Here is a 27,989-nt window from a genome sequence, read left to right on the forward strand (position 1 = left end):
GTGGAAGAGAAACAGCCTAAGATAGATTGAGGAAGGGACTGCAACAATATTTGTATCTTTTTTATCCTTTTTGCCATTGTTTTCAAAGACCTGCCTCAGGCTATTTGTGAGAAATTTGTAGCTTCTCTTTGGAGCATTTTTCCACTAACTTATTATTTCAGAAGTCTTCTCAGTATATCTTCTCAGACCAGAAACTAAACAAACAAACAAACCCCCCAAACCCATAACTAGTTTTGTTTTATGGCATTTGCAGATAAAAAAGTAGTTCCAAATTGTATGCCATTGCTAAGGGTATGACACAAAAATTTTACCTTTTTTGAATTTAAAAAAATTTCTTCTGATCACACTTCTATTTGCAAAGCAATTGTACTATAACATTGTGAAAATCTTTATAGTAATTATAATGTAACATTGTGAAAATGTAAAATAGTTATAACAGCAGAATAGTAATATTAAAATTTAAGCACCTGAACTGCATTCCTTCATTTATACCATAGAATGATCCAGTGAGGTGAAGACTATTACTCTTCTTCCTCCATATCTCCAAACTGAGTCTTGTTGAAGTGTAGGTATTTTATCTGAGAGCTTCATGGTAACTGGTGAAGAAGGGTTTAAATCTGACAGTTCTACCCTACATAAGCTGTCATCCTCTATGCTGGTCCGTCTCTCTGCCTCTTCCCCCACCCCCAATCTTTGTGAAATTTTGTATCTATATGATATTTTACTTAAATTTTTTGAGATACTTGTGGATTCACAGTTGAGGGGAATAATAGAGAAAGATTCCTTTTATTCTTTACTTTGTTACTCTCACTGATAACATCATGCAAAATGGTAATATGGTATCCCAGCCAGCATTGATACCATCAAAAAATGCAACAAAAATTGCTCTTGTGGCCCTTTTGCAGCCACATGTATCTCTCCCCTGCCACAGCCCTCCCTTCTTCCTTGGCAACCACTAATCTGATCTCCATTCTGTACTGCAGTGATCTCAAGAATGGAGCATGCAACACGTAGCCTTTGGGATTTGTGTTTTTGTTTGTTTGTTTGTTTGTTTTTAATCACTGTGTTCCCCAGAGGGAGGTTAATCTGGGTTAATCCAGACTGTTGGATGGATCAGCAGATCAGCAGTCTGTTTTATTCCTGAATGGTATATTAAAATATGTGTATACCACTGTTTAATATTAAGGGACTTCTAACTTGTTTCCAGGTTTTTGCCGTTACAAATAGAGTTTCAGTGAAATCACTGGATAAATTTTTGAGTAAAGATAAGTTTAGTGAATCCTAAGAATGAGATTGCTATAATGTTTGTGGAGTTTCTTGTTTAGTTTTATAAATGAAACTGCCAAAGTGTTTTTCAATGAAGTCCCTGAGTTGAATTGAAATGCATGTTTTTCTTTTTTTCTAGGACTCATTCTTTATTATTTGTATTTAAATAATGTAGTTTTTGGAATTTCTACTTGCCAAAAGTGACCCTAAAGATACTGTATCAAATTCAGTTTACAATGTTTTTGAGGCATGTCTTCTTAAGACTGTTTTCCTCCTCCCCCAACCCAGAATATATCACTTTTTTTGTGCATAAGCCCAGTGGTCTGTTCAACTATTTATCATAGTGAGGTAATATTTTTCTTTAGTCATTAACTCTGTGTTAAAAGAAAATATATTTTCTACTTATGATTTAAATAGTTATTAGTAAACTGATACTTTAGTTTTCTAAGTTTAAAGCAACACCTAATTTTGTCCTATAATAAGCCTTCTAAATTTTCAGTGAAAGTACACAAGTTCTATTACTTTCTTGTTCTCCATTAAAATTAATTTTTGGATGTTCCCTTCACAAGAATCCCTTGTAAACAGCTCTTGTGGTAAATGGGTGTCTCTACACAATGTCTAGAGTACATCCTTACCCACAGGACCAATACCATATGTGTTTATTTCTTAACTCTTGTACATAATGTCTTAACTCAATGCTCAGTGTTGCTATGATTTTCCTATATTGTGTTTAATGGCACCTGCATTGACTATTTGATTTTACACATAGTTTAGGAGTGCATTTTTTAGAGTTGCAGAATATTTATTTGCGTAAGTAATGTTCATAAATGAAAATAATTTTTAAAACATTGTATATACTTTAACTTCCAATTAGGTAACAGGCATTTAACATTACATATTATGGGAAATCAATAGTTAAAATATAAAAGTTAAGAAATAAGTGCTCAGTCAGAAAATTTGGATTTTTAAAAAAATGAATGACCAGTAAGTAACCTACCACTTTTAATAATTACAAATAATAGTGTGTTTTTTATGTATTTATTTATTTTTGTATGTAACCACTGTTCTTCCAGTTTGGGATGGAATTATCAAAGGAAAACTACACTAAATCTTAGGAAGGTAAATAAGTATATGGATAGATTCTGTCAAATGATCATGAATTTTGTTTACAATGAGCATTAAGTGCAGAAGAGAACTTTAATGTTGAAAATGTTATGAATTAGTAAGATATCATGTTGTCTTAGTTCATTTTCTGTTGCTATCATAAAATACCCCAAATTGGGTATTTTAATAAGAAAATAGGTTATTTAGCTCACAGTTTGGAAGATCCAAAAGCATGGCATTGGTACCCGCTCTGCTGAGCTCCTCATGCTGTGTCCCTTCATGATGAAGTGGAAAGGGAAAGTCAGCCTGTGTGGGAGAGAGAGGCAGAGGAGAGGCTGACCTGCTTTATAACAATCCAGGCTAGTGGTAAGGAATTCAGTTCCACAAAAACTAACTCATTCCCATGGCATGTCATCCTGTCTCAAGAGAAATAGCCCAGTCTCTAGAGAAAGACCTCAATCCATTCATGAGGGTAGTTCAACTGTGCTGTAATCACCTTCCCCAGGCTTTACCTCACTCAGTACCCAACACCTGCCAATACTGTAATAGCTAGTACAAGTTTCTAGCATGAACGTTTGACAAACACCATAGCACATGTGTGTGAGGTGAGCCATGTGATGAGTCCTCATTATTGACTGTGTTGACATTTTGGGCCAGATAATTCCTAATTGTGGGTGTCTGTCCTGTACACCAGCAACATTCCTGGGCCAGGAGTTTTACCAGGAGTACCCCTCCCTGCAAGTGTTTACATTTTAAAACACCTTCAGGTATTGCCCCCTGGGGGCAAATCTCCCCTGTAGAAAAACCACTGAATTTGAATGAAATGTGGTTTGGAACAAGTTAGCACCTCTTGCAATGCTGGAGAAACCCATACATGTTTCAGCATGTGTCCCTGGTGGTTGTCAACAGATTACGCTAATTTTAATTAGGTAATAAAATAAATTTTATCTTTCTACACCAGAGCTTACACACTAACAGATGAGCTAGGTGCTCCTCCTCTTGCCCTTGGAGGACAGCCTGGTTCTGCCAATTTTTGTCAAATCAGTGTTTGTAGTACATGGTAGAGTTATATTTTGTTTGAACCTCATAATGGAAATCATGACTTCAAAAGATTGAAAAGTCTCTTATCTGACTGAGATAATGTCCACTCCAGTATCTCACACAGTGAAGTCCTCCGTGAATGATTGGATGAAAAACATTTTGTGAGCGTTGTATGGGATTGAGCATGAGTTTGGATAGGTAGATTTTGATTCCTAAGAGAAATTTCTGATTTATCTTTGATGTCCTAAATTTCCCACCTATACACTGTTCAGTCACTATATTTCAGATTTGTTTTTTTCGTTTAAACCTTCTCTTGAATATTTGTGTCACTTTCTACCAGGTATTTGAACACTGACTGAGCTAAGTATCTCTGCTCCAGTCCCCAGCCACTGCCAGACTAATTGTTTGAAAAATAAGTTTTGCTGAATTGAAAGATCTCCTAGTCCCTCTATACCTGTCTCCATCTTATCTGTTAAACTTTATCTCTTACTCCTGGTAAAAGAAAGCTATTCAGCATACGAGATTTCCCCCCTGATTCCTTAATGCACATGCTCAATTCTGTTCTCTGCGGTTGCTTATGTTTTTAGCCTTACATGGAATGAAAATGTTTCTTCCTGTCACCTGATCGTCCTCTTACTCATAGCTCTTGGTTGAACTGAAATTCCCTCTGGCACAAGGCTATTCATACCTCCTGTACTCCATATTTATCTCTACTTGCTTTTTGTTCTTAAAGCACTGATATAGGCATTAATTAATTAATATGAATGCATACTCATTTTGGTTCTTAGTAATAAATGACTTTGTTCAAGATGATAACTAATGTTTTTGTGTGTGCATGTTGCCAGCCCACCTTACCTAATTAGTAAAATTCCTGGAAGACAGGTGTTTTGTCCTTTTTACATTTTTTAGCATATTATTATATGCATAACAAGTATTCAGTAGTGACTTACACTAATGGCTATTCAGACATGGACTGTATTTTAATTCTATTTTAAAGGGGCTTGTAGAAACTGATAACTACCATGTATGGTCCCAGATTTAAGTTGAGAATTTCTGAGTGTATTGAGAAAACAGGTGTATTATCTTAGATGAGAAACTGGAAGTAGAGATGCCTTGAAAAAGGAAAATGAAATGACAATTTTTAAAAGAAATGTGTTTAACTGTAAGGGATATATGAATTGCAGTGCTATTAATGTCATTTTGGAGATGAAATGCATGGCAGTTTGAGCTGCTGGTAATGTAAATGAATAGATGTAAAAATAGTAGTCGACATGTTTAATAAAGTATTTGAATACAGAGTTCTGACTGATCTTGATTTTCTTTTTTTCAAACACTCAGATACCTCTCACAAATGGACATTTGAAAGTGCTATTGTCATATTCTTGCAAGCATGGAGACCTCATCGATGCTCTCCTCACTGAATGAGGAGTGTAAATCTGACAACTACATTGAACCTCACTATAAGGAATGGTATCGAGTGGCCGTTGATACCCTGATAGAACATGGATTAGAAGCATACCAAGAATTTCTTTCAAAGGAACGAGTTGCAGACTTCCTAGCTGAGGAAGAAATCAATTACATTTTGAAAAATGTTCAGAAGGTGGCACAAAGTGCAGCGCATGGTACTGATAATTCCTATGATGATACCTCATCTTCAGGGACTTACTGGCCCATTGAGTCTGATGTGGAAGCTCCAAATCTTGATTTAGGCTGGCCATATGTTATGCCTGGACTCTTAGGGGGCACCCATATAGATCTCCTCTTTCATCCGCCAAGAGCACACCTGCTTACAATAAAGGAAACTATTAGGAAGATGATAAAAGAAGCAAGAAAGGTAATCATATTTTTATTTTGAAATGAAAAAAATTGATATGTAGAAAATCACAGTGAGTACATAGATATGTATGTTAATAAAGGGATTTCTGTACATACAGGCCATGGCGATTATTTTCAGGAAGTGTACCTACAGATACACTTCCCATTTAATGCATGCATTTGGGAGAGAGGCAATAGGGCCCAGCTAATGGGGGTAATTTCCTTCTCTTCATAACATACTCAAGAAGCCTTCTGCCCTTGAATATTAAGGTATGGGGACTGGGAATAAGATAATTTGACACTTTTATAAGTCTAAAGCACATAAAGATTTCTTAACTTTTGAAAAAAGAAATATATTGGTGGATACGGTCAAGTTTTTTATTGTTACAAAGTAGACTAAATACTGATTGTTGCTCTGGATATGGCTTATGCTATTATATAAACTATAATTTCACTTATCTGTTTTCTGAGTTATATGGAAACAATATAAAAATCAACATGATAATGTGATATTCTAAAGAAATATTCTGAGGTACTTAGCTTTTCAGGTCCTTAGTGCTCTTTATCAAATATTTATATTGGCTTATAAATCTCACAGATCCTTTTTTAGAGCTCAGAAGAAGCTGTAGAAATACTCAGTTTATCAGTAAAAGTTATTGGAAGTTGATTTTGTTTTCAGTGGTTTTCTTTTTCTTGTATGTACTGAGCACCATGAAGGCACTTTGAAGAATCCAGCAGATTTCCCAAGCACAACTAAAGTTTTAAAGTGTTTTACAAAAAAATGATGATTTTAAATCACAAAGTACATATTAGTTACAGAGACTTGGATACGAAAATTTAGATCTGAAAGGGACCTTAGGAGGGGCACATATATATCACTGCTTTCTTCTACTCAGCAAGACACAGAAATGTTTGAAAAAATATAGTTTATGGAGTATGGAAATAGAGGGCCCTTGGAGTCCTCAATAACATGACAGTTTGCAAGGCAGACTGCTAAAATTCTATCAGTTTCCGGAGACACAGTGTTCTGAGGCTAATGTCAAAGGTAGGCTTCACAAAAGTAAAGTGATATTTTCCTCCAGATTTTTTGAACTCAGATAATGTGTCTTTTAGCTAGGTTAACTCCTTGAGCAGTATTTTCTTAATGAAATGACTAATCTATTTTTAGTTGTTAAAAGTTAGCTATAGAATCAGACATACAGAAGAGGACCAGATGTTGTTTGAATGAAGTAAACTGTCAGTTCAATTTTCTGAATTGAATCTTTAATATTTTTAAAACTATCTTGTGTTCTGTGAACCAAGTATACAATTGTAGTTTTTAAAAAACAGAAAATTCAAGAATGCATATGAGTACTTCTAAATACAAAATACATATTGAGGGCAAACTTTGTTAACTTCTGTTAGGGACATAATATGCATTTCAATCTCAATGTTGAGGGAAAATTGGAAACCTACCCGTACAGTTTAAGACTGCACTCAGGTGACTTAGTAGGTATGCACATATCAGCCTACACCAGAGCTAGTCTCCTTTAGGACATTGCATTTTTATGATGTCTAGTAGACATAATGCAGGAGATATCATATTTTGAGGATAACACTCACTTAAAACTAAATATTAGTTATGACCTTTTTATGTGTTTTTCTTTCTAATGTGGCACTGTGTATTAATAAGCCTCTAAAAGTAATATCCTCTACCTGGTCATTTTCTACTGAGAACTCCTACTTAAATTAGCAACAGAGGAAATTGAAGTTCCATACTATAAAACAATGTAGTGTTCTGCTTCTCTTCCATAAAATTAGAGTGCGTAAAAGAGGAAAGAGAATTTTATTTTATTCATTTTATATATACATATCCAAGCTGAATTAAAAAGAATATTATTTGGTCTTATAAATCAAGTATATCACAGTTGAAATCATAATAGATCATCACTTTGTTGTTATTGCTGTTTTTCAAAAGTATTGGGGAATATGCGAGTATCTACCCAGATGCAGTAAATATTAAAGTCAAATTGGCTGTATACACATGTAATGCTTATTTCTCAAGTATTTTGCAGGTTTCTTCATATGTCACTTTGTGTATTTAAATATTTTTACAGGATAAAGTATTTTAGGGAAATTATTGACTCAATTTTTGAAAAATTCAGATTATTTATCCTACATCTGGACAAAGTCTATAATTTTTTTTAAATAATAAAAGCAAACAGTATGGAATACAAGCTTGTCAGAACACATTACTTTTAAGATTAAGTGATTTTCATTACTGCCATTTATTCAACAGAAAGTCATAGTCTGTTCTAATCTCTCATAATTGTTAGAAGCCTGTTATTAGTCATCAGAATAAACTTTCTGGTTTTAAATCATTTTCAGAGGATAAATTCTTTTTATTGGCAACTCAGTGAATTATCATGGCCATATAAAAGGTTGATCTTTTTTTCAAAAAGTATTTAAATAAGGTAGAGTCTAATGGATAGACTAGATTTCTCAGGGAGATATTTTTGGTAATCAACATTGTAAAACTGTTTGTAGATAGGAGGCCAAACAAGCAGGGCTAGCAAACAGCAAAGCAGAACCCAGGAAGCAATCTTAGAAAAGAACTTAAACACACTGTCGCTGCTGCTCTGATTGCGATTGAGATCAGGCATTTATGACAATAAATGCCATATTATGGGAAAAAATGTAATGAAAAGATCCAAATGTAATCTGCTTAGGTCCAACAATGGAAATCTGGTCAATCATAAACACCAAGTTACCCTTCTAGTCCCTTGAGAAAAGGAGGAAAAGTATCTCTTCTGTCTGTACTGAGAATATTTAATTATTTTTTCCCCTTCATTGATGGGGATTGAACCCCGGGTCATGTGCTCCATCATGGAGCTACACTGTCAGTATTCTGTTTCTTAATTTCACTAGTATACTCTTATCTCTAGCTTGAGTTATGTGACCTCTGAATCATTTTCCTTTTATAATTATAAATGATTTTATTATAAGTTAAAAATCTAAATTTTAAAAATTTATGTATTTTTGTCAGCTTTTACTTAGAAATTATTTAGAAAACAATTTTTTTTCTTTTCTTTTTTTTTTCTTTTTGGTGAATTTGCTTAGTTTGAGAATTTTCCTTAGAAAAAATTCAATTATAGATACTATCTTACTTCTGCCCTAAAGGAACATATCTTAATTTACTGGAAATTTGTTAACCCCTTTCTATTTTTCACTGTGTGGTTGACAGTTGCATTTGGGTCAGCTTCATAAAGTCTGCAAGTGTCTTGCAAGAGTTTTCCCAGGTAATTACTTGTCTCTCAAGAAGTGTTCCCAAGATGATGTATGCATATATTCTTAATTACTGTGAACTCCTCTTATGAAAACATCCCCTCTAATTACTTTAAAAAGTCATCTTTCATTAAAGTAATTTTTTTTTTTAGCCACTAAGTGGCATATATTTACAAAGTTATAACTTCTGGTAATTTTGAATATGTAATGTTTAACCAGAATGTTATTTGCATTTCTGTTTCCTAATTCTAACCTGGCTTCTTCTCTGAGATGTGAATCTTACTCTTGTGAAATATGGAATCAAGAAGACACATAAGCAAAAGTCTAGTGAGAATTAGGGCAGAGCGATTCCTGAGGTGTTGTATACCACATCACTCCCATTCAGGTCTTGGTTCATCCCTGACTCACTGTTCCTGGGTGTGTCTGTTTGGCCTTGGGAGTTATTAGTAATACAGCCAATATTAACCATCTGTTGGGCCCGTAGCTGCAAAAGAGAAGGTGAATAGATGATGTGGGGGTGTCAGCTGGTAGTATAAAAGTAGTACTGAGCTATAGGCTTGTTCACCAGGACTCAAAAATAAGTAGTAGCATTGAACAAGTCTTTGTGCCATCCCAAGTATTTTTATTAATTTAATAAAAGATAGGAAGTAGTAGTCATCTGGTGTTTTCTTTTAAAAAAAAATCTAGCATCTTTATCCAAATCTCTAATCATGCTTAAAATAATATTTTACACCTTGGTGAATCAGTTTGCTGTCTGAATGATTTTCATTGTGGCATTGTGTTACTTCCATCCACATCACTTTGCAACCATGTCCTGGCCAGCTAAGTGTCATTTATGTGTTTTGCATCACTGCCTTCATTAGGCCAGGATCATCTCTCTCCCCTTTCATTCTTCGAATTTCAGTCAAAAATAGTTTCTTCCAGGAAGTGTATTTCACCTAGTCAGATTTAATGACATCTCTATCCTGTGGTATTAAATTGAACATCTTTTCTCTGAATAAAGTGCATTATATGTTAATGCATATTTACATTTGAGTATGTGTGTCTGAGAAGGAAAGGTGGGAGGGTGATGAGGTAGTGGAGATTAGGGAGGGAGGGAGAAAAAGAGGGAGGGTCTCAGAGGAGAGGGGAGAGAGAGAAGAGAGACAACTTGTTGAAATTGTACTGCAAACTGTTGCTCTGCCTATATGGGAAAAATCTTTCTATGCCAAACTTCTAGTGCTATCCAGAGAGATAACACATTCTAGAGGTACACTCACTTGCTGCTTCTACTATTATCACTAACCCTGGTGATATTAAGTATGTTATTTTCAGTGCACTTACTTAAGGGGAGAAGAGAATATAAAAGGTACCATTAAAAGAACTTATTGTAAGACAGTTTTTAATGCTTCTTTGACTTACTTGATAACTTTTATGGGAAAAATAGTCTTTTTAAAATTTTAATTACCCAAATTTAAATAATACTCTTATTTAATAAATACATCCTGCACTGAGTTGAAGGCTCAGAATATTGGACTCAGCTTAAATCTCAGCTCATTTTATTAGACTTGGAAAATACAGCCTCTGAGTTGTTTTTTTCCACATGTTACATAGAGATGCTAGTACTCCAAAGAATCCATGTGAGGACTGGACGAAATGGCTGACTTTTCCAACATGACACCTGCCACATATTTAGCATCCTAGATGGCACTGACATCTGTTTCCATCCCTTCCACTTCCTCCTATTTCTGTGACCTTATTTCTTAATTCTGTCAAATTAAAGTTGTTTTTGCAACCCTTATATTTGCATCAGCTTATATTTTTGCTTCACTGAATTGGCATTTCTTCTTCTAAAATGAGAACAATCTTTGACCAACTTCAGGATTTAATAATACAGGGTCTTACTAGAAATGCTAGCTACATTTATGATGTGAACATTCCTGAAAGTATTTAAACAAATATGTCTGAAAGTATCTGAATGATTAGATACAGTATATTAATTGCAGAACAGCACAACATTTTTCAAACATTGTTGCTTAGAAGGTTCAAACTGGGGGAATAATTGATCCAACACAATTACATTTGAAAATAAGACCTACTATGAAGATAGCTTCAGTATATCTATTTTATATTCAGATTGTGCAAAAAGATTTTTTCCTTTGTAAAAGAAGTGGTATTGAAGAATAAACTTGCCAAACCTACTTTCTTACCTAAAGATCTGAAGACCAGGAAAGATCTGTAATTCTGGCAGAAAGCTAAAAGGAGTAGTGCATACTTTACAGAGCATGAGAAAAAAAAAATCTTTTTTTTTTTCATACAGTACTTTAAAAATGACAAAGTTTATTATTTTTTTAAAGTAAAGATAATGTAGCAAGAGTTCTATTTTTATGAAAGAACTCAAGGTTTTGTGAATTTCTGAAGTTCTTAGTAATTATAGCCTTGCTATCTTGGTGTTGAAAGTTCATTTAAGTATCTCTTAGTTTATATAATGTATTATTTACTGAAAATTTCTAATAAAATTCAAAAGGCCATGAAGTATATTATTTATGGCCTGCCCTACTTAGCCCTCTTATCTTAAAAAAAATCTGCTTTTGTAATATTCTTCCTGTTTTCAGGCTCGTTGAAGCAAAACTTTAGAATGGTATAAAAAATGAAGATAAAATTATATAAAATCTTCAATTTGATTGCATATCAAAATCATCAGTAACTTATGAGCTTCATATGTTTCAGGCAGTACTTTTTAAGTAATATCTAAAAATCAACTATGGCTTTTATTTTCAATAGGTTTTCATTTAAAAATGGCAACTTACCTGGGCACAGTGGTATAGACCATTCAGGAGGCTGAAGCAGGAGAATTGCAAGTTCAAGGCCAGCTTGGGCAACTAAGCAAGACCCTGTTTCAGGAAAAATAAAAATTAAAAGGTTGTAACTTAGTGGTAGAGTTCCCCTAGGTTCAGACCCCCCAGTACCAAAAGATAAAAAATACATAAATAAGTAAATAAAAAAATGGCATCTTAGCTTTAGAGTTATTTACAGATGACAGGGGAAACTTTCCCTTGCTAATATTAATCCATAGCTCTAGTTAATAATTAGAAAGAAACAAATATTGGACTTATTTAGGAATGCATATGATTTGTCTAACTAAGGGAAATGTTTTTAAGAGCATTTTATGTATTCACAATTTTGGTTCTTCAAAATTTGTGTTTTTTTTTTTTTTTTCAAAATAGTCCTGTACAGATTGCACATAATGTATGCAATCTTTCTTTTGGACTCTGGGAATGTTATTGATGATGGTACAAAATTTAGCTGTGTCTTCTGAGGTAGGTCTCTGAAGGAATCTCTGGAGGGGAAAGTCTGTTTTTTATGATTATTTATGTTTGTTCATTTTCTTTCCTGTCTCAGTCTTAAAATAAAAACCAGTTACTAATTGAAGTGTGAAATCATTTTCTGATGATGCACCTATAGTAGTTTGTTGAAATGGCAAAGCTAATTGTTATCTCAAACATTATCATAAAACACTGAGCTTTCATGTTGCCTTTATAACATCTAAATTCCATAGGAACAGAATTTTCCAGTTTTTCAATCTCAGGTGTTTTCAGGTCTAAGTCAGAAAAATACGAAAGGGGGCAGGTGTTGTCCAACAGTGAATGAAGGAAAATGGACAAAAAGGAGAACACTTGACTTGATGGGGTGGGCATTTTTGATAAAAAATATTATAGAGATGATAAGCTTAAGACTTTCAGTACACTTGGAGGCATCTTGTCAAAAATTCATTTTCATGGGAATATGAGGATGTTGGTTTCCTTCACCTGATGGTCTTCTTGATGAGAGTTAGGTAATGAGGTTGCCATGGGAGCCTTGTTGAGTTAATGGAAGCTGCAACACTAGACTGACATTTTGTATTTGAAGGGTTCTGCCTGTTCTCCTGCAGTTACTACAGAAGCATCTTGTGGTGTATACCTTTATGTCAGTTACTGGAGTCTTAACTGGTCAGTCTTCAAATGATCTTGAAAACCTCAGATATAATTGATCTGAACTGGAAGAAGATTATGTTAAGTAGATAACGTCAACACCCAGAATGCAGACAGAAGATCAGGAGGTACTTTGAAAGGAAACAGGTATTGTGAGTTCAAGATATAGGGGAGATTTGAAGAGGGAAGAAAAAGCCAGACAGACAATGAAGTTGTCCTTTAACCTCTGATGAGTTCATTTGAACTTTGGCTCGGCTTTGGCCCTGGCCATTCATTCATTCAGCAAATATTTTTTTAGTGCACATTATATATCAAGTACTGTTCTAAGTTCTGGGAATTCCCGAGAGCTCTCAACTGGAGCTTACACACAAATGGGGAAGAGAGATAATAAACATGGTAAATGAGGAGTGCTGTGGAGAAAAATGAATCAAAATACGAATTATGGTTGGGTAAGGGAAATTGGGAGAGGTGGTGGGGGTAGTTGCTGTTTTTAATAGTGTGATCAGAATAGGCATTAAGAAAGTGGCTTGTGAGCCACAATTTGAAGAAAGAAAGAGTGAGCCATTCGTGTATGTGTGGTCAGAACAGACCAGACATAGGTGAAGCATTAGGGCAGAAATATGGATTCTTTTTTGCTAGAGAAAGACCAAAGAGGTCAAATGCTGGAACAAATAGAGCAACAGGGTGAATACATCCTTGAAGTGGCTGACACATAACCTCAGGCTCTGTGACCTGGGCTGTAGACATGTCTAGATAAAGAGAAAAGGGTTCATATTAAAACATAAACACTTGCTTTGGTGAAGAAATTTTGAGAAGTACGAGCTTGGTGGAGATCTTAGCATTTTCAGACCACAGAGAATATGAGAAAAGTACAATCAGGTAGAAAAAAAAGAAAAGAAAAGTCAAGGGATGCTATTAACAGGTAGATTAGGGCAAAATTATAGAAGTTCCTTGATATAACTTTGTGGAAGGAGAGTTCAGGAAGTCATGAAGTGTTTGAGTGACAATGATGTCATCAAACTTGTCCTTGGACAAATTAATATTTTGATTAGTTAAAAGTTGAGAAAAATACAAAATAGGTTATAACAAGTATTGGGATAATAATCACCAACAAACTAATGGGCTGGAGCCACTGAAGTTCAATAGAAAACCAATGTCTTCCTGGAGTAGGAAGATGTCTTCAGTTTACTACCACCACAGGGAAATGTAACTGCTTAGTCCTATGTCTCAAGTGTGTGTGTGTGTGTGTGTGTGTGTGTGTGTGTGTGTTAAAGCTATTTTTAAGGTATAATTGTCTGATTTTTAAATCCAAAAATATTTTTTTACAATAATATCGAATGGTATACACTGGTTTTTATTCTCTATATGCCTACAAAGTCCCTGTTATTATGAAAGATACTCTTTAATCATACAAATGGGTGCTATGAGTATATTAGTATCATTCAAGTGATTGTCGTATTAAAAAGGTCTAAATTTTTTCCATCATTTCGCTCATTAGGTATTAGAGGATGAGAGAGACACCTCTTGAAATTCAAAGTAGAAAAATTATGTTACATATAAAATATCTCCATAGTAGTTATTGATAAACTTATTAGTCCAAGAAATCTATTATATATCTGAGGTTTACTTTTTGTTATAAATCAGAGAAATTATATTCCTTGTGGAAAACATGAAAAAAAATACAGAAAAAGCTTAAGAAAATAAAATTAAATTACAGTCCCCAGTAGAAATAATAACTACTGCTAATGTTAGAAATTTTCTTCCCTATTAGTTAACTAGATGGATAGAGAAATTTGTGTGCACACAAATTTGTTGGTTATGTCTTTATCTTAAGGTTCTATGTAAGTCTCTGAAAAATAATGATAATATGTAATGTACTTGATATATACATATTGTGTATAATATAAAAAATGCCTCCTGAATTTTTTTCATTTATGATTTTTCCCATAGTAAAATAATTGGTTTTCTGTAGTGAAATGTGATGATCTACCAAAATAGGGCAGTGGGAGCTGCCTTCCTTAAAGCAAGTAATAAAGGGAGATTCTCATTCTGTAGGGGATTTAAAAACAATAACAAGGTTGACCAGAAGGCTGTCTGTGCTTTATTGCAGCATAGGCTGGCAACTGTCAATATTATCAGTGACAACATAATCCTCATGATTACCGCTGCCTCCACCTATCTCTTACCCATTGGTATACCAGTGCTTATATGATGAAAATCTCTTGGTTGTATTCCTTCAGAACTGTTTTTCTGTATGTATTAGCTACCAAGTAATTAGTGGGCTTTTGAAACTTTAAAAGGGAGAAAAATATGGTTAAATCTACATTTTCCTTCACATGCCAAAACTTTCCTTTAGGCTATATTAATTTCTTATAATAATCACCTTTTTATTTTCACCCCGTGAATTCAAACACAGGAAATATTTTAAACTTGTAAATAAACGTGAAAGGCAAAACATTGTCATTTGGCTAAATATCAATCCAATATGTGCCACAGAAGAAAATCCATAATCATGAAAAAAAATCAGTATCTGAGTCATAATAGTCATATTTAAACTGGCTGAAATTTTAGAGCAGTTACTGAAAAACAAAACCAATACCCAAACAAACAGCAAGGAAGTATTGTGGTTTGTCTTTTTACACATGAGCAGAGAGAAATTGACAAAGTCAAAAGTCCATGCATAGTCACCCAACTGATTAGTAACCTTAAGGACTGATAGGTGTTTTGACTTCTATTCCAAGACTCTGTTATATCATGTTACTTCCACCTTCAGAGGCAAAGAACAAAAAGGTTAAGTAATTTTTCCAGAGTTTTAGAAGTAGGAAATGGGGTCTTGGAATTTGAGCCCAGGCATTAGGCTCAGAAGAGCCTGGAATTTAAACTGCAAGGTGTGTTTCCTGTGATAGAACACTTGTACTGGCACTGTGCCAATCAGCTGAATTCTCCCACCACCACAGGTGCTATTGGGGTTGATCCTGGGAATCTGAGGGAGAGAACTTTGACCCACAAGCAGGACACAGGAGGCTTTTTGCTTTATTTCCTTCCACCTCCCTCTACTTTTTTTGGTAAGTTTTTGGTGGTTTGGTTCAGTCCTCTCATAAGCCTGGAATATTCTGAATGAATGAATGTTGGATATTTAATAGGAAGGGAAGGAGTGAGATTTCATGAGGAAGATATTTATTGTTGGGATAGTGGTCTTTTCCGAGCTTCCATTTATTCTATATGTATGTAACTCTTCTGGGGTCTTATATAAAAGCCTGAACTGTGTATTGGGGTCTCTCTTTCTAGGGAGAATCTAAACTCCAGTATTATCTCTCTGGTGTTGAAAGTCAAAGATTTTCATAAGCTTCTTACCCTCTCAGTGACTTCCTTTTATTCTTTTTTCTTGCTTTTTGCTCATTTAACAATTCAAACTTTGGCAAATGCCATAAGAGCAGTAACTGCACAGTTTCTTGGTGGTACTTTAACTTGCTTTCCTTTTCTCTGTAATTAGGGATCCTTAGGTACTTTCTGTTTGGTGGCTCTAGACTCCAATTTTTATTGTCTTTATCTTTCCTTTTATTTTGGTGGGGGGTACCAGCGACTGAACTCAGGACTACTCGACCACTGATCCACATCCCCAACCCTATTTTGTATTTTATTTAGAGACAGGGTCTCACTGAGTTCCTTAGCACCTCACTAAATTGCTGAGGCTGGCTTTGAACTTTCGATCCTCCTGCCTCAGCCTCTCAAGCCTCTGGCATTACAAGCATGCACCACTGCGCCTAGCCTGTCTTCTTTAGCTTTTTGAGATTTATGAAAAGCTCTTGACTACGGTTTACTGTTTCACCTCAGTGTCTTGCACTGTGAATTTGCAAATGTAAACTTGTGAGTAAAAATATGGCCAAGAAAAAAATCTGATTTTATCTGTGATCTTGTCCCTACAAGTCCTGGCTATCTTTATTTTATTTATCTTTAAGCTATTTTTTCTGTCCTTATTATTTTAAGTGAAAGAGTTGACCTAGTACAAGCTATTATGGTCTGAAGCAGGAGATCATTTCATTTCATTTTGAATGAATTAATATGAGAAAATATTTATAAAATCAACATGAATTTAAGAAAAATTATACATCTCACGTATGTATTAAAGGAGTTAAAAATACACAGAAAAATAAACCACCAATATTTTAATGTTCAGACAAATTATTCAAATTTATTTTTAATTACTAAAATACAGCTATTACTCATTCAGTGAAGCAGATAAGGCTATTGTGTTTTGCACATTTCAGATATTTTCATGGGTAGAAACTGTCTTGTATTTCATTTTTTGCTTCCTGTGTCTGTCTTTTCCAACATTTCTCCATTCAGAGCATATTATGAAACTTATTATTTCAAACATTATCCTGTTGAAGTCGTTTCTGTCTAAACTATATATGTTAAATCCCTGAGTTTAAAATATGACTACTTAAAAATTATGTACATGTAGGAATATGTGCATGTAACTAGCTTTATACCTGTAAGAATGGAGGAATGTGTGCATGTGTAAAGAAACATAACCAGCTTCTGTTCCTCACTTTTAAAATCTTAGAGAAAGACCTCAACATATACTTTGCAGTGTTTGACTCTATGAGAAACTTAACAAGGTTTACACATTCCTACTTTTAAAATCTTAATTCTTTGCGTACATTTTTAAATGGCATTTTAAGTTTCACACAACCATGTATAATTTAATAGTTAAGTGTATATGTAATATATATGTAAAAATTTTATGTATAAAGAATTTTTACATTTTAGCTATTTATGTTAAACTTAACTGTTAAAACCGGTTGGTGCCCTGCAGCCCTCATTGCCACTGCCTTGTCCCTGCTAGTGAGCAAGGCCAGCAGGTTTATAGCAGCCTGAGGTGACATTCCCAGGGTTTGGTGGCTTTGTTTTTGTCAGAATTTCCTCTGAATGGTTTTGTGAAGTCAACATGTTTTAATTACACATTCACCTTACTTGAACTTATGTCACGTAGACAACTTAAATTTGGTGGACTTCAAAGTTTTTTTCTAACTTGTAGTGTTTTTCCTTATGGACTAGTGAGGGAAAAAACCAACAGTAAATAATGCCGTGTTAGTTTTAGAATATAAAGATGAAAACAATCATAAATGAAACCAAATACAAGAACTTTATAGCATCACTTATGATTGCTTTTTTCAAAATAATTTCCTTCTAGAAAACAGATTTGGGAAAATGTAATATTGAAATTTTTTAGCTTGCATTCATTAGATCTTTTTTCCTTCAAAATCATTATCAAGTTAAAATAATATAGGTTCTCCTTGAGTGCTCTTATTTCTAAGTTAAGTCTTCAAATACTTTATTTCAGTTGTTAATAACCCTATTCAAAAAAAAAAAAACTGTGCAATTCATTCACAAAATAAAAGATTGCTTTGTCTGCTGCCTTTGATATTTTTGTAAAAATAGACCAATTTGGATTCCATCAAGAGTTTTCAGGGTTTGTTTACATAGTTTCACAGCAGCCAAATCCCTAGGGCTCAGAGTCACAGATAGCCAAGGGCTTAGTTTCACCTTAGTGCATATGTCCACACTGTTTTATTTTTTAGGGTAAGATCAAAGAAGTTGAGGACCCAAATAATTATTTAAAAATAACACTGCAGAAAATGTGGCCCAAAGAGTGTATGCACATGTGAAAATCTCCCTCTCAACTCCAGAAGTAGAAAATACCCCTTTGGGTTTTTTTGTTGTTGTTGTTTGTTTGTTTGTTTTGTTTTTCCTGGTTACTACTGAAGAAGCCACTGAGTTGCTGTAACCCCTGGTTCACTGTGTTCTCTTGATACTACCAAGGAGAAGGTGACAAAGGCCCCCTAAAAGTGCCTTCCGAATCCTGTCCTGTGGTGTAACATGAAGACAGCACCTCTTCATTCTCTTTCTCTGGGTAAATCCTGACTGAGGCTAGTCAGGGTGGTTTCCTTTAAACTTCCCCATCCTTTCTCCTCAGATGCTTGGTTTTTGCTGCTTTTTCTTGTATTTTTTTTTCTTTTTTTCCTTTGAAGAAGGGAAAGAATCTGTGATCTTGAGCTCCCTGCAGTTCTGTTTCTTTTAACCTTATGCCTCTAGTTTGTATTTATGTTTTCTTCTCTGCTTCAACATGACATTCCTCTAGAGAGTCTCTTGCCTCCATCCTGTTATCTTCTCGTGCCACCATTCTTTCTTAACCTTTTAACCGTTACATGTCTTTAACAGGCACTTCCCATCAAGTGTCACTATTTTTTCTCCTTCCTCCCAACCCTGCAGTCTGAATTTCACTTATTCCTCTTCTAACCTGGTGTCGCCCACACTAGCTATTCTTCTCTACATGGCAAAGCCACACCAGCAGCCCTTCTGTATCCCTTCATCCCTCTACCTCTCTCAGTAGTGTCCTCCTTTAGTTCTCTTACCATTGGTTTAATTTCTCTCTTTTTTTTCTTCCCATCTCTAACAATTGCTGCTCAAATGCCTTTACTGACTCATCTCCTGAAAGTGAATATTTCAGAGATTCTTAAATCTATTTGTCTTTTGTGCTTTAATCTCACAAGTACTATATAGGTAGCATAGTTTTTGATAACTCTAATGTCTGTTGATTTAAGTGGCTCTCCCCAGTGTTCCATATTTGAATACAGGAAGCAATGAATCTACCAAGAATTTGCAAATGTAATTCCTAGGAACTTTTTTTTTTTTAACTTCACCAATAGGAAGTGGTCATATGTTCTGTGTGGTCTGTTTGAATTCTGAGGAATTTTGTTTAGAATGACAATATCATAGATAAATGGGGAAAATTTGATCTCCATTCTGTAATTTAACATGTGCATGTAGTCTGCCAAGAAAATTCATGCACATGCCATACAAAATACACAAACACAATCTAGCCCATGAAGGTGTCCTGTATTTGAGAGAACATATTTGAAGAGATTTGAATTAAGAATATGTGTCATCTTAGGGAACCTAAGAAATAGAACTCTACAGGGGTTTGTCCTCAACCATCTGGTGTTTAAGTTAGCATTTTTCTTACTGAAGTAGACTACAAAGCTAGATTCTTAATTTTTAGTTTAGTAGAGAACATAGTGGAAAGAGTAACAGGTCCTTTGGGATTCAGAATTCAGATATAGGATGACTTTGTTTAGAAAAATATTAGAATAAGTGGATACAAATCTAATATCATGCCTTCAGAATGCAGAAATGAATGAAGCAGGATAATATAGGTCAGTAGCAGTGAACAAGAACTGTAGATCCAAATTACCTGGCTTTGAATCTCAGCTCTACTGCTTTACTTTTACTATAGACTAGGTATGGTGCAACTTGCCTAAAAGAGTATTTCAGGTGATGTTTGAAAACACTATAAGCTGGGTACAGTGGTTCATGCCTGTAATCCTAGCAGCTCAGTAGGCAGAGGCAGGAGGATCTTGAATTTATAGCCAGCCTCTGCAAAATTGAGGCACTAAGCAACTCAATGAGACCCTGTCTCTAAATAAAATATTAAAAAAGGACTGGGGATGTGGCTCAGTGGCTAAGTGTCCCTGAGTTTAATCCCAACTCCCCCATCCCCTCCACCCCCAAAGAAAACCCACTGTGGGATCAGTATTATTTTTTCCTTTTTTTTTTCCCCCTGATAGAGAAAATTCGATTTCACCAAGTTAAGTAATTGGATCAAGGTCAGAGTGTGATGCAGCCATGCCTACAACCAAAGTCTCTGACTCCAAAGCTTAGGTTTTAACTCATTTATGGCCAGGGACTTTAAAGGTTTTATAATTCAGAAAGGAAATGAAAGAGTAACATCCCAAACTTGAATCAGTGAGAAAGGAACACTACAAGGAGATCTGGAATAAATCATCACTGTCGAGCCTGGATAGAACAAGGTTGGCTTAGCTTGAACAGCTGTGTTCTTGGTCCAGTGGAGGGAGAGGTAGATTCAATGCCACTTCAAAGTGCTTCAGTCTGTCATTTTAGTCTTGCATGAAGTTGTATTATACATTTTTTACTTCTTTGAAACGTATACATTTATTTTTGTAATACAAGTTTTTTAATGCTTTTAATTTTTTAGATGTTGATGGACCTTTTTTTATTCATTTATTTATATGTGAATCAAACCTAGTGCCTCATACATGCTAGGCAAGTGCTCTACCACTGAGCCACAACCCCAGCCCTAATTCTTTTTTAGTATGTTATAATTATACATAATAATGAGATTCATTTTGACATACATGCATGGAATATAGTTTGCTCCATTTCAGTCCCCAGTATTTCCTTTTTTCCCACTCCTTTTCTCTCTCCCTATTTCCCATCCTCTACTCTACTGGTCTTCCTTCTCCCTATTTATTTATTTTTTATTGGTGCTTTATCCTTTTACATAAAGTTGAAATTCACTGTGGTATGTTCATATAGGGACATAGCATAATTTGGTCAGTTTCATTCTGCAGTTCCTCCCTTTTCCCATTCCTTCCCCCTTCCTCTATGCCATTTCCCTTCTTAACTGTATCTTTTTTTCACATTTGGGAAAATAACACCAATTTATGATTCTGGCGTTTACTACCTTGTTTTTTTCCTTTTCTATATTTTTACCTCTATAAGCAGTTGTTCCACTTGTGAGTTTAACACACAGTCACATATCACCACATCACAGATTCTAAAAATAACCATGAAATTCATGTTCCTAGTGTTCACTCTGCACGTATTATTCATAATGTTTGTTTCTGCTGATAAGACCCTAGTATATAGTGACTGTCATTGTCAACAGTCTTCACCATTGTCTTCCAATATGTTTAAATAACATCAAGTTTCAATGATTTCTGTATAGTGTTTTTTAGAAGTCAGGAAAGGATATTCTATATTTTAAAGTGTTTTCTTTTTAAAATTGACAAAATGAAATGAAAAAAAAAAACATTTCGGTACTTAAAGTCATATTTATATAACTGTCAGGAAAATTTACCTGATTTAAGTTTATATGTGTTATTAGCGAGAATTCTTGGAAGGAACTTGTATAATAAAAATCAAATTATATTTGTTGAAAACTAAATATAATTGGATAGTAGAGCCAAGTCAGGTTTCTTGGAGGCCATTATGAAATAGGAATGCAAAATAGTATGAAAATGCATTTTCATGCAGTCTTCTTAGTAGTTAGCTAGAAGTTATCTCTGTATTTCCTTTTGGGATCCTGTTTTCATTGCTACATTCCTTCCCATATATTTTCTCTGAGATCCATTAAACTGCTTACTACTTTCTAGTATATTGAGTGCTGCTTTACCAGCTAGTGGTTATGGCCTAATAGAAAAACACAAACAAACAAAAAACCAAAAACCAAGTCATCTGGAGAGTGGGGACACTACAGATGGAAAACACTCATGGGTATGATGATTAATCTTAATAGTATTTATAATCTCTGTGCTGATAACCAAAGTCTTAATTGCACTGTTACGTTCTGAGTAGCTTAAATGTCACAAATAGGAAAGCCCTTAAATAAGGTCAAACATTCTAATGCTAATTATATGTTATTTTATTCCTTAGAATTAGGTTATAAGGACAGAGGAATCAAAATAGTTTTATCAGAGTTTTTGACAGAAATCCTAATAATTTTCATCTGAAAAATTCTGCAGATGTCTGGAAAAATGGCAAAACAACACAAAAACCTGAATTTCTAGCTATGAAAATCAGGCCAAAAGTTCAGTCTTTGATTTGGTAGATTCATATCATAGAATTTCTTTGTCACTCTCTTTACTTTTGTCTAGAATGATACGATAATGAAACCGTAAAAAAAGAAATGTGAGCAGCAGTAAGATCCAGTACAGGAATGAAACAGGCCACATGCCAGTTCATAACCATCTTGCCTTTTAGCAAGGAGGTAGAGGTTAGACTACTATAAAATAGGAGTAGTACCTGAACTATTTCCTAATCAGCAATCTTAAGATTGAAAGAAATTTGTTGTTCTTTCAATCAATTATTCAGGCCAAAGAGAAGACTTGAATGCATAAGGAAAATAACTGAATTATTATGTTTTTAGTTAGCACTATCAAATTTTTTAAGATTCTAACACTTATACTTCTTGCTTGTATATAACTAACATATATCCTCTTTTGCTCAGATTTTCTTGGAATGCCTAATGATATATTCTTCCTCCTGTTTTTGGCTGATTAAGCTTAAATTTTTAGCTTAAATGGGGTTTCCAAGGATCCAATGTAGTTTTCTTTGCCTTCACCCTTAGAATTGATGCCTGAGAGGAGGAAGGCACATCTGGCACCCTTGAATCCTACCCATTGCTGCTTTCGGGTGCTTTTCTCCCCGCGAACTATCTCTAGCTCAGGCAGCAATTCTCCACCAGCCCCGGCATTAGTACAGGTATAACAGAATCTCTCAGGAGATTTTTCTCTAGGTCTGTGCTGTGTGAAGCAGATTGGGTACTCTCCACACTCTTTGGGGACTCAGAGGTGGAAATGGCTGGCCTTTTTAGTCATTTGATATGTGTTGAAAATTCAAACAAAGGCCAGAAAGAATGAAGTACTGCTGATTGCCGCCAGTTAATGACTACTGTTTTCCAGTTGTAGGGTTGTATGTTGTTGGTTGTTGTTATTACTGTTTTGTGTGTGTGCGCATGCGCTTTATATTACTAGTGACTGAATCCAGAGCCTCACACATGCTAGGCAAGTGCTCTACCAACTGAGCATCACCAGCTCTGACATCCCTTCCAGAGTGCCCCAGAGCGCCCACACTAATGCTTCCTCAGCTGAACTCCCATCACTACTCTGCTTTCCATAGACTAGCATTTATATGTTCCCACCAGGATAATGGTATCACCATTTAACCACTCATTCAAAGGAGTGAGTCCTTCCTCTCCCCTCTACCTTGCCCTAGTCCCATATTTGTCAAGACTTGTTGATTTGGTCACCAGCATGTCAAATTGGTCCTATCTTCTCTATCTCCAGTGTTACTTAAGGCTTGGATAGTCTCCTCTAGACTGTTTCATGGACCTTGTGACTCATCCTCCATTCTCTTGCAGTGTTGCTGTGTTTTCCTCTTGGGGTTTTAGGTCTCATGTCTTTGCTATTGGACATTCCCTGAACTTTTTCAGTGAGCTCAGCTTTAGCATTCCTCCTCTCCAGGCATGTTTTGTGTAGCACTTAATCGTGCAGTGAGTCTCGTTTTTGTGTCTGCCTATCTTTCTAACTAAGAAGTCCTCATGAGAGGTGCTTCATTTTGTACACATTAAAATTCCTAGCACACAGTAAGTACCCAGCTTATTTCTTAAATAAAAATGATAAATACAAGTGTGGATTCTTCTATGTTGTGAAGTACAAAATTAGTGGTGTAAATTGATAAAATAGGAATTGGAAAGGCTTTCTTATAATTTTTAAAAGGGCATTATACATATAACATTTGTGTGACTATAAGTTCAAGGTTTTCTTAAGCATTTACTTTAAGAAATTCAAGAGCTGAAGGTGTATCTCAGTGGTAAAGTGCTTGCTTAGCATGTGTGGGGCCTTGGGTTCAATCCCAGCAACATCATAAATAAATAAAATTACATAAAACAAAGTAAAATAGAAAACCACAAGCAAAGATAATTTTCTATTTAATTTTAGGATTCTTTATTATAGTCAATGCAGCAACTCTATGCCTGATTCAAAATAGGCATTTTCTTAGTCTGTATATAGCTATAACAACATACCATAAACCAGGAAGCTTATAAACAGCAGAAATATATTGCTTATAGTTCTAGAGGCAGGAAAGTTCACGATGAAGGCACTGGAACATTTGGTGTCTGGTAAGTACCCATTCCTGGTTCACAGACTGCCACCCTCTCTTTGTGTCCTCACAGTGTTCAAGTGACCAACTAGTTCTCTGGAGCCTTTGTAAGGGCACTGTGCCCACTTATGAAGGCTCTTTCCTCATGACCTAATCGTTCCCAAAGGCCAATCTGAATGTAGTCCTCTTGTGGATTCAGTGGTAAGGGATGCATGAACATGATATGACCAGAGCAGTAGAGTAGCTAGGAGATGTGGTCAAGCAGAATGCTTCTCAGATGCTCAGTCTCACATTTTGGTGACTGAAGTTCAGCTGGGCTCCTGGAGTACAAATGATCCAGAACTTACATTTTAATCCTAAATAAATGAAAGGATTCACATTAAAGCAGACAAAAAGAAACGCTGAAGTAAATTAGAATAATTTGACTTAAGTTACATAGTTTATATCATAGTATAGGTGAATGAAACTGTAGCATTACATTTAGCACCTAAGATTTTGCCAGAACTCATGTTAGATATATACAATATAATTATGTATTTGAAATTATTAATGGATTTTTTAATTATGGTAGCACACTTGCACTTACTGGTTGGACTTTCCTGGTTTTAATAACTTTTTATAAATAAAAGACACAAACATGAAAGCAAGACACAAACATGAAAGCAAGAACAAAGAGCCATTTTTAGATCTAATTTGAGACCATTGTCTTCAGTAGCATGGAGTGAAAAAAGAGTGAGCAGTCAGGCACCCAACTCCATACCAGCATGTCAGAATCTCTGGGGGTCCTTTTCAGATGCTCATTCTCCTTTTCCCCAGTAGGAAGCACCAGGTGTCATGTGGGCTTTTACTTGATGGGACTGTGCTATTTCTGAAGAATAGGGAGGCATCAAAGTATGTACCATTGAAGGACAGAGTTATTTGAGCTGATTTCTGTTTCAGGTTCAAAAATATCAAAAATAAAATGACTTTTATATTTTTAAATATCCAAAATGAATTTTGGTGCCAAAGATTCTATTTTTTTATGTTAATTGTTGGTGACCAATGAGTAAAAATAAATCAAGACCAGCTACAGGTATGATTTTGTTAATGACAAAATACACACATATATACATACACACAGAGTAAATATGCACAAAAGAGATATCCACTGCCTTACTTAGGAATACTCAGTTGACTCTACAACTCACAGTCAAATGACGGCCTGCTTCAAATAATGTCATTTAACAGGAAAGTGAGAAATGCCAAAACTGGAGTGTAATGGACCATCCCATTCCACTTAAAAATGCTGGGCTATGTGGCTACAGACCCACAAGAACTAGATATTCATGTATAGTTAATAAGTAATTGCTTCCAGTGGAATGCTCAACATTTAAAGCAACTATAATTGTCTATATAGACATTAAAGTGATCATAAATCAAAATTCAATTTTTTTCAATAAACATAACTACTCTGATACTGGAATACTTTACTGTGTTGTGGACTATATAGATTGTTGTTGATATGTGTGCAAATAGCTGGTTATCTGTCTGTCTAGCAAAATGACGATTCTTAATAGTCTAGAAAAGCCTGGAGGTTAAAGATAATGCGTCTTAGAATATACTTTAAGCTAATTTTACTTTTGCACTGTTATCCTTGAGTGCTATTGTTTCCTCCTAATAGATTGACCATGTGTTCCTACACTATAAACACTGAAATAGGGGAATTTGATACATACCTAGCTCCATAATGAATATCAATAAGTAAAATTGTATCAGGCTTACCTTGTTTCTCATGATTGTAAAAAAATCATATATTGTTACCCTATTGAACAAATGTGGTAAATGCCTGTTATTAATAAGGCAAATAGAAGCCATAATCTTATTCCCTGAAGCCACTGTGTTAAAGAATTTCCTGTCATATGAAAGAATATATAACAAATCACATCTTTATTGAAAGAAAAATTTTAAAATTTTGTGACATAGCATTGCTATAATATAAAAATCTAATCAAATATTATAGAGATTCTTATTAAAAATAGCATTGCTTCCTTTATTCATTCCTTTAATGTTGAAACATAAAATAAATAACAGTTTCTGGTTAAAATTGTGTGGCAGCGTTTCTAAATTCTTCCTTGGGATGTCCTTGAAGATATTTTAGTATTTAACATACACATCATTTTTATTAACCAGACTTACAGAGAAGTAATTTTAGGTGATTAAGCACTGTAACTCTGACAGGTGAATGTTATTTAGTGACAGATGTAGCATTTGTATGACAGGTAGCTAGTTTGAATGTTTGTTTTTTCCTTTGCTTCTTTTCAAGCCATTTGAAGTCAGATGTGTCCCCATCTCTAAGTCCTCCCTATGTAGGGACGATAAGACTGATTTCATTTTCAGTTATAATTTGTGGATTTGCTATCATAAAACTGAGTCACTTTCAGCACAGTTATTTCTTATCTAACTTGTAGCACAGGCATTGACTTATTGGGTTAAATATTATATCCTAAACTTGAGTGTTTTGTTTCTGACATTGGTAATTAGCTGCAATGTATTGAGAAGGGAGAGCAATGATAATTCATGATGTGAATTGGGAAAAGTAAAGCTCTGTCCCCAAATGCCCCAAGATCCATTTAAGAAGCACTTGCAGATCTATAAATGATGCCTTTGTTTTTAGTCATCTTTTTTTGTGTTTCCATTGTTTTGACTCTGCCAGCTTCCACAGAGAGAGCTGTTGCAGGTCCACCATGTACTACATGGATTTCTTCTTTTGGGGAAATACATTATTACAAATTGTCCAGTTCTCCTGTTTCCGTCTTCAGCTCTACTGAGATCATAGTGTTTCCAGTGTGTTTTTTCTTCAGTGTGGATAGAGGGGCAGGAACAACTCATGCCCTTCTTAATTGTCTTACTGTTCTTATTTTTGACATTTTCCCACAATTTAGTGTTTGTCCTAAAAGAAAAGGACTATAGAATATCAGGAAAAAACCTCCACTTATTCTATATGAGTCAGATTATTATTCTCATTTTATGTCTAATATTCCACAAGTAATGCCCAACATTTTATATATCTATAACTAAGGCAAAAAGAATTCCTATTAAGAAATTTTGAGGAGTGCTAATTATTTCCTTTTTCCTCTCTCTGTGAACAAGCACCTCAGTGGTTCTTTAACTTCAGCTTTTGAAATAAAATAAAAATGACTTAAAGTGACTTGACCCCCCAATGTGTAAGATGAGATTTATGCAGTTTATTTTCAAAATATTTAGAACAACTTATTTGGGTAATCAGAAAAGTAAAACTAATTATACTTATAATACTCATAAATCACAAGGCAATATATAGAAGATAATAAAAATGATAATTTCATTATTACAGTTTTTTCTATTTTTTATTTCAATAAATGGTTTCACATTTAACATATTTTTTAAACTGGGCCTGTTTTCAATTCTACAAGTGTGCCATAACAGTGATGCCCTGTTATTTTCTGGACAATTCCATTTTTTACAAATGCATGCAATTACAGAAAACACATATATCTCTATATATTTGAGTAAGGTTTTCTCCTCAGGGTAAGTCCAGACAACTGACTGGTATTATTGAAGGATATAATTTGTTCATCTGTTATATGTAAAAAACATTGCTGGACTGACATCCAAGAGCATTGACTCAATTTATACTACCACTGAGCTTTCCTGTAAGTGCCCATTTCTCTCACCACCTGCTAACATTGAGTGTTGTCCATTGCTTTTTGGAAAAGATGGTAGGTAAAACATGATAGTTTGAATTTCGGTTTTCTGCTTTGAGGTCTTTTACATCTTTTTATA

At 34.7% G+C, this 27,989-nt stretch overlaps 1 protein-coding gene across 1 annotated transcript in view; it reads left to right on the top strand.

Annotated features, from left to right (window-relative positions):
- Window positions 1–4,798: 4,798 nt before the first annotated feature.
- Window positions 4,799–27,989, top strand: part of FAM83B (family with sequence similarity 83 member B) — a gene marked incomplete at its 3' end in the record, with an annotated part of 60,438 nt that continues 37,247 nt past the window's right edge. Inside the window, exon 1 of the mRNA XM_081296222.1 lies at window positions 4,799–5,245. Within this exon, the coding sequence (XP_081152348.1) occupies window positions 4,802–5,245 (444 nt within the window). The 5' untranslated portion in view covers window positions 4,799–4,801. The remainder of the gene's footprint in view (window positions 5,246–27,989) is intronic.

Source organism: Spermophilus citellus, assembly GCF_964194105.1.
Source record: "Spermophilus citellus genome assembly, chromosome: 5".
In the NCBI taxonomy this organism is placed as follows: Eukaryota; Metazoa; Chordata; class Mammalia; order Rodentia; family Sciuridae; genus Spermophilus; species Spermophilus citellus.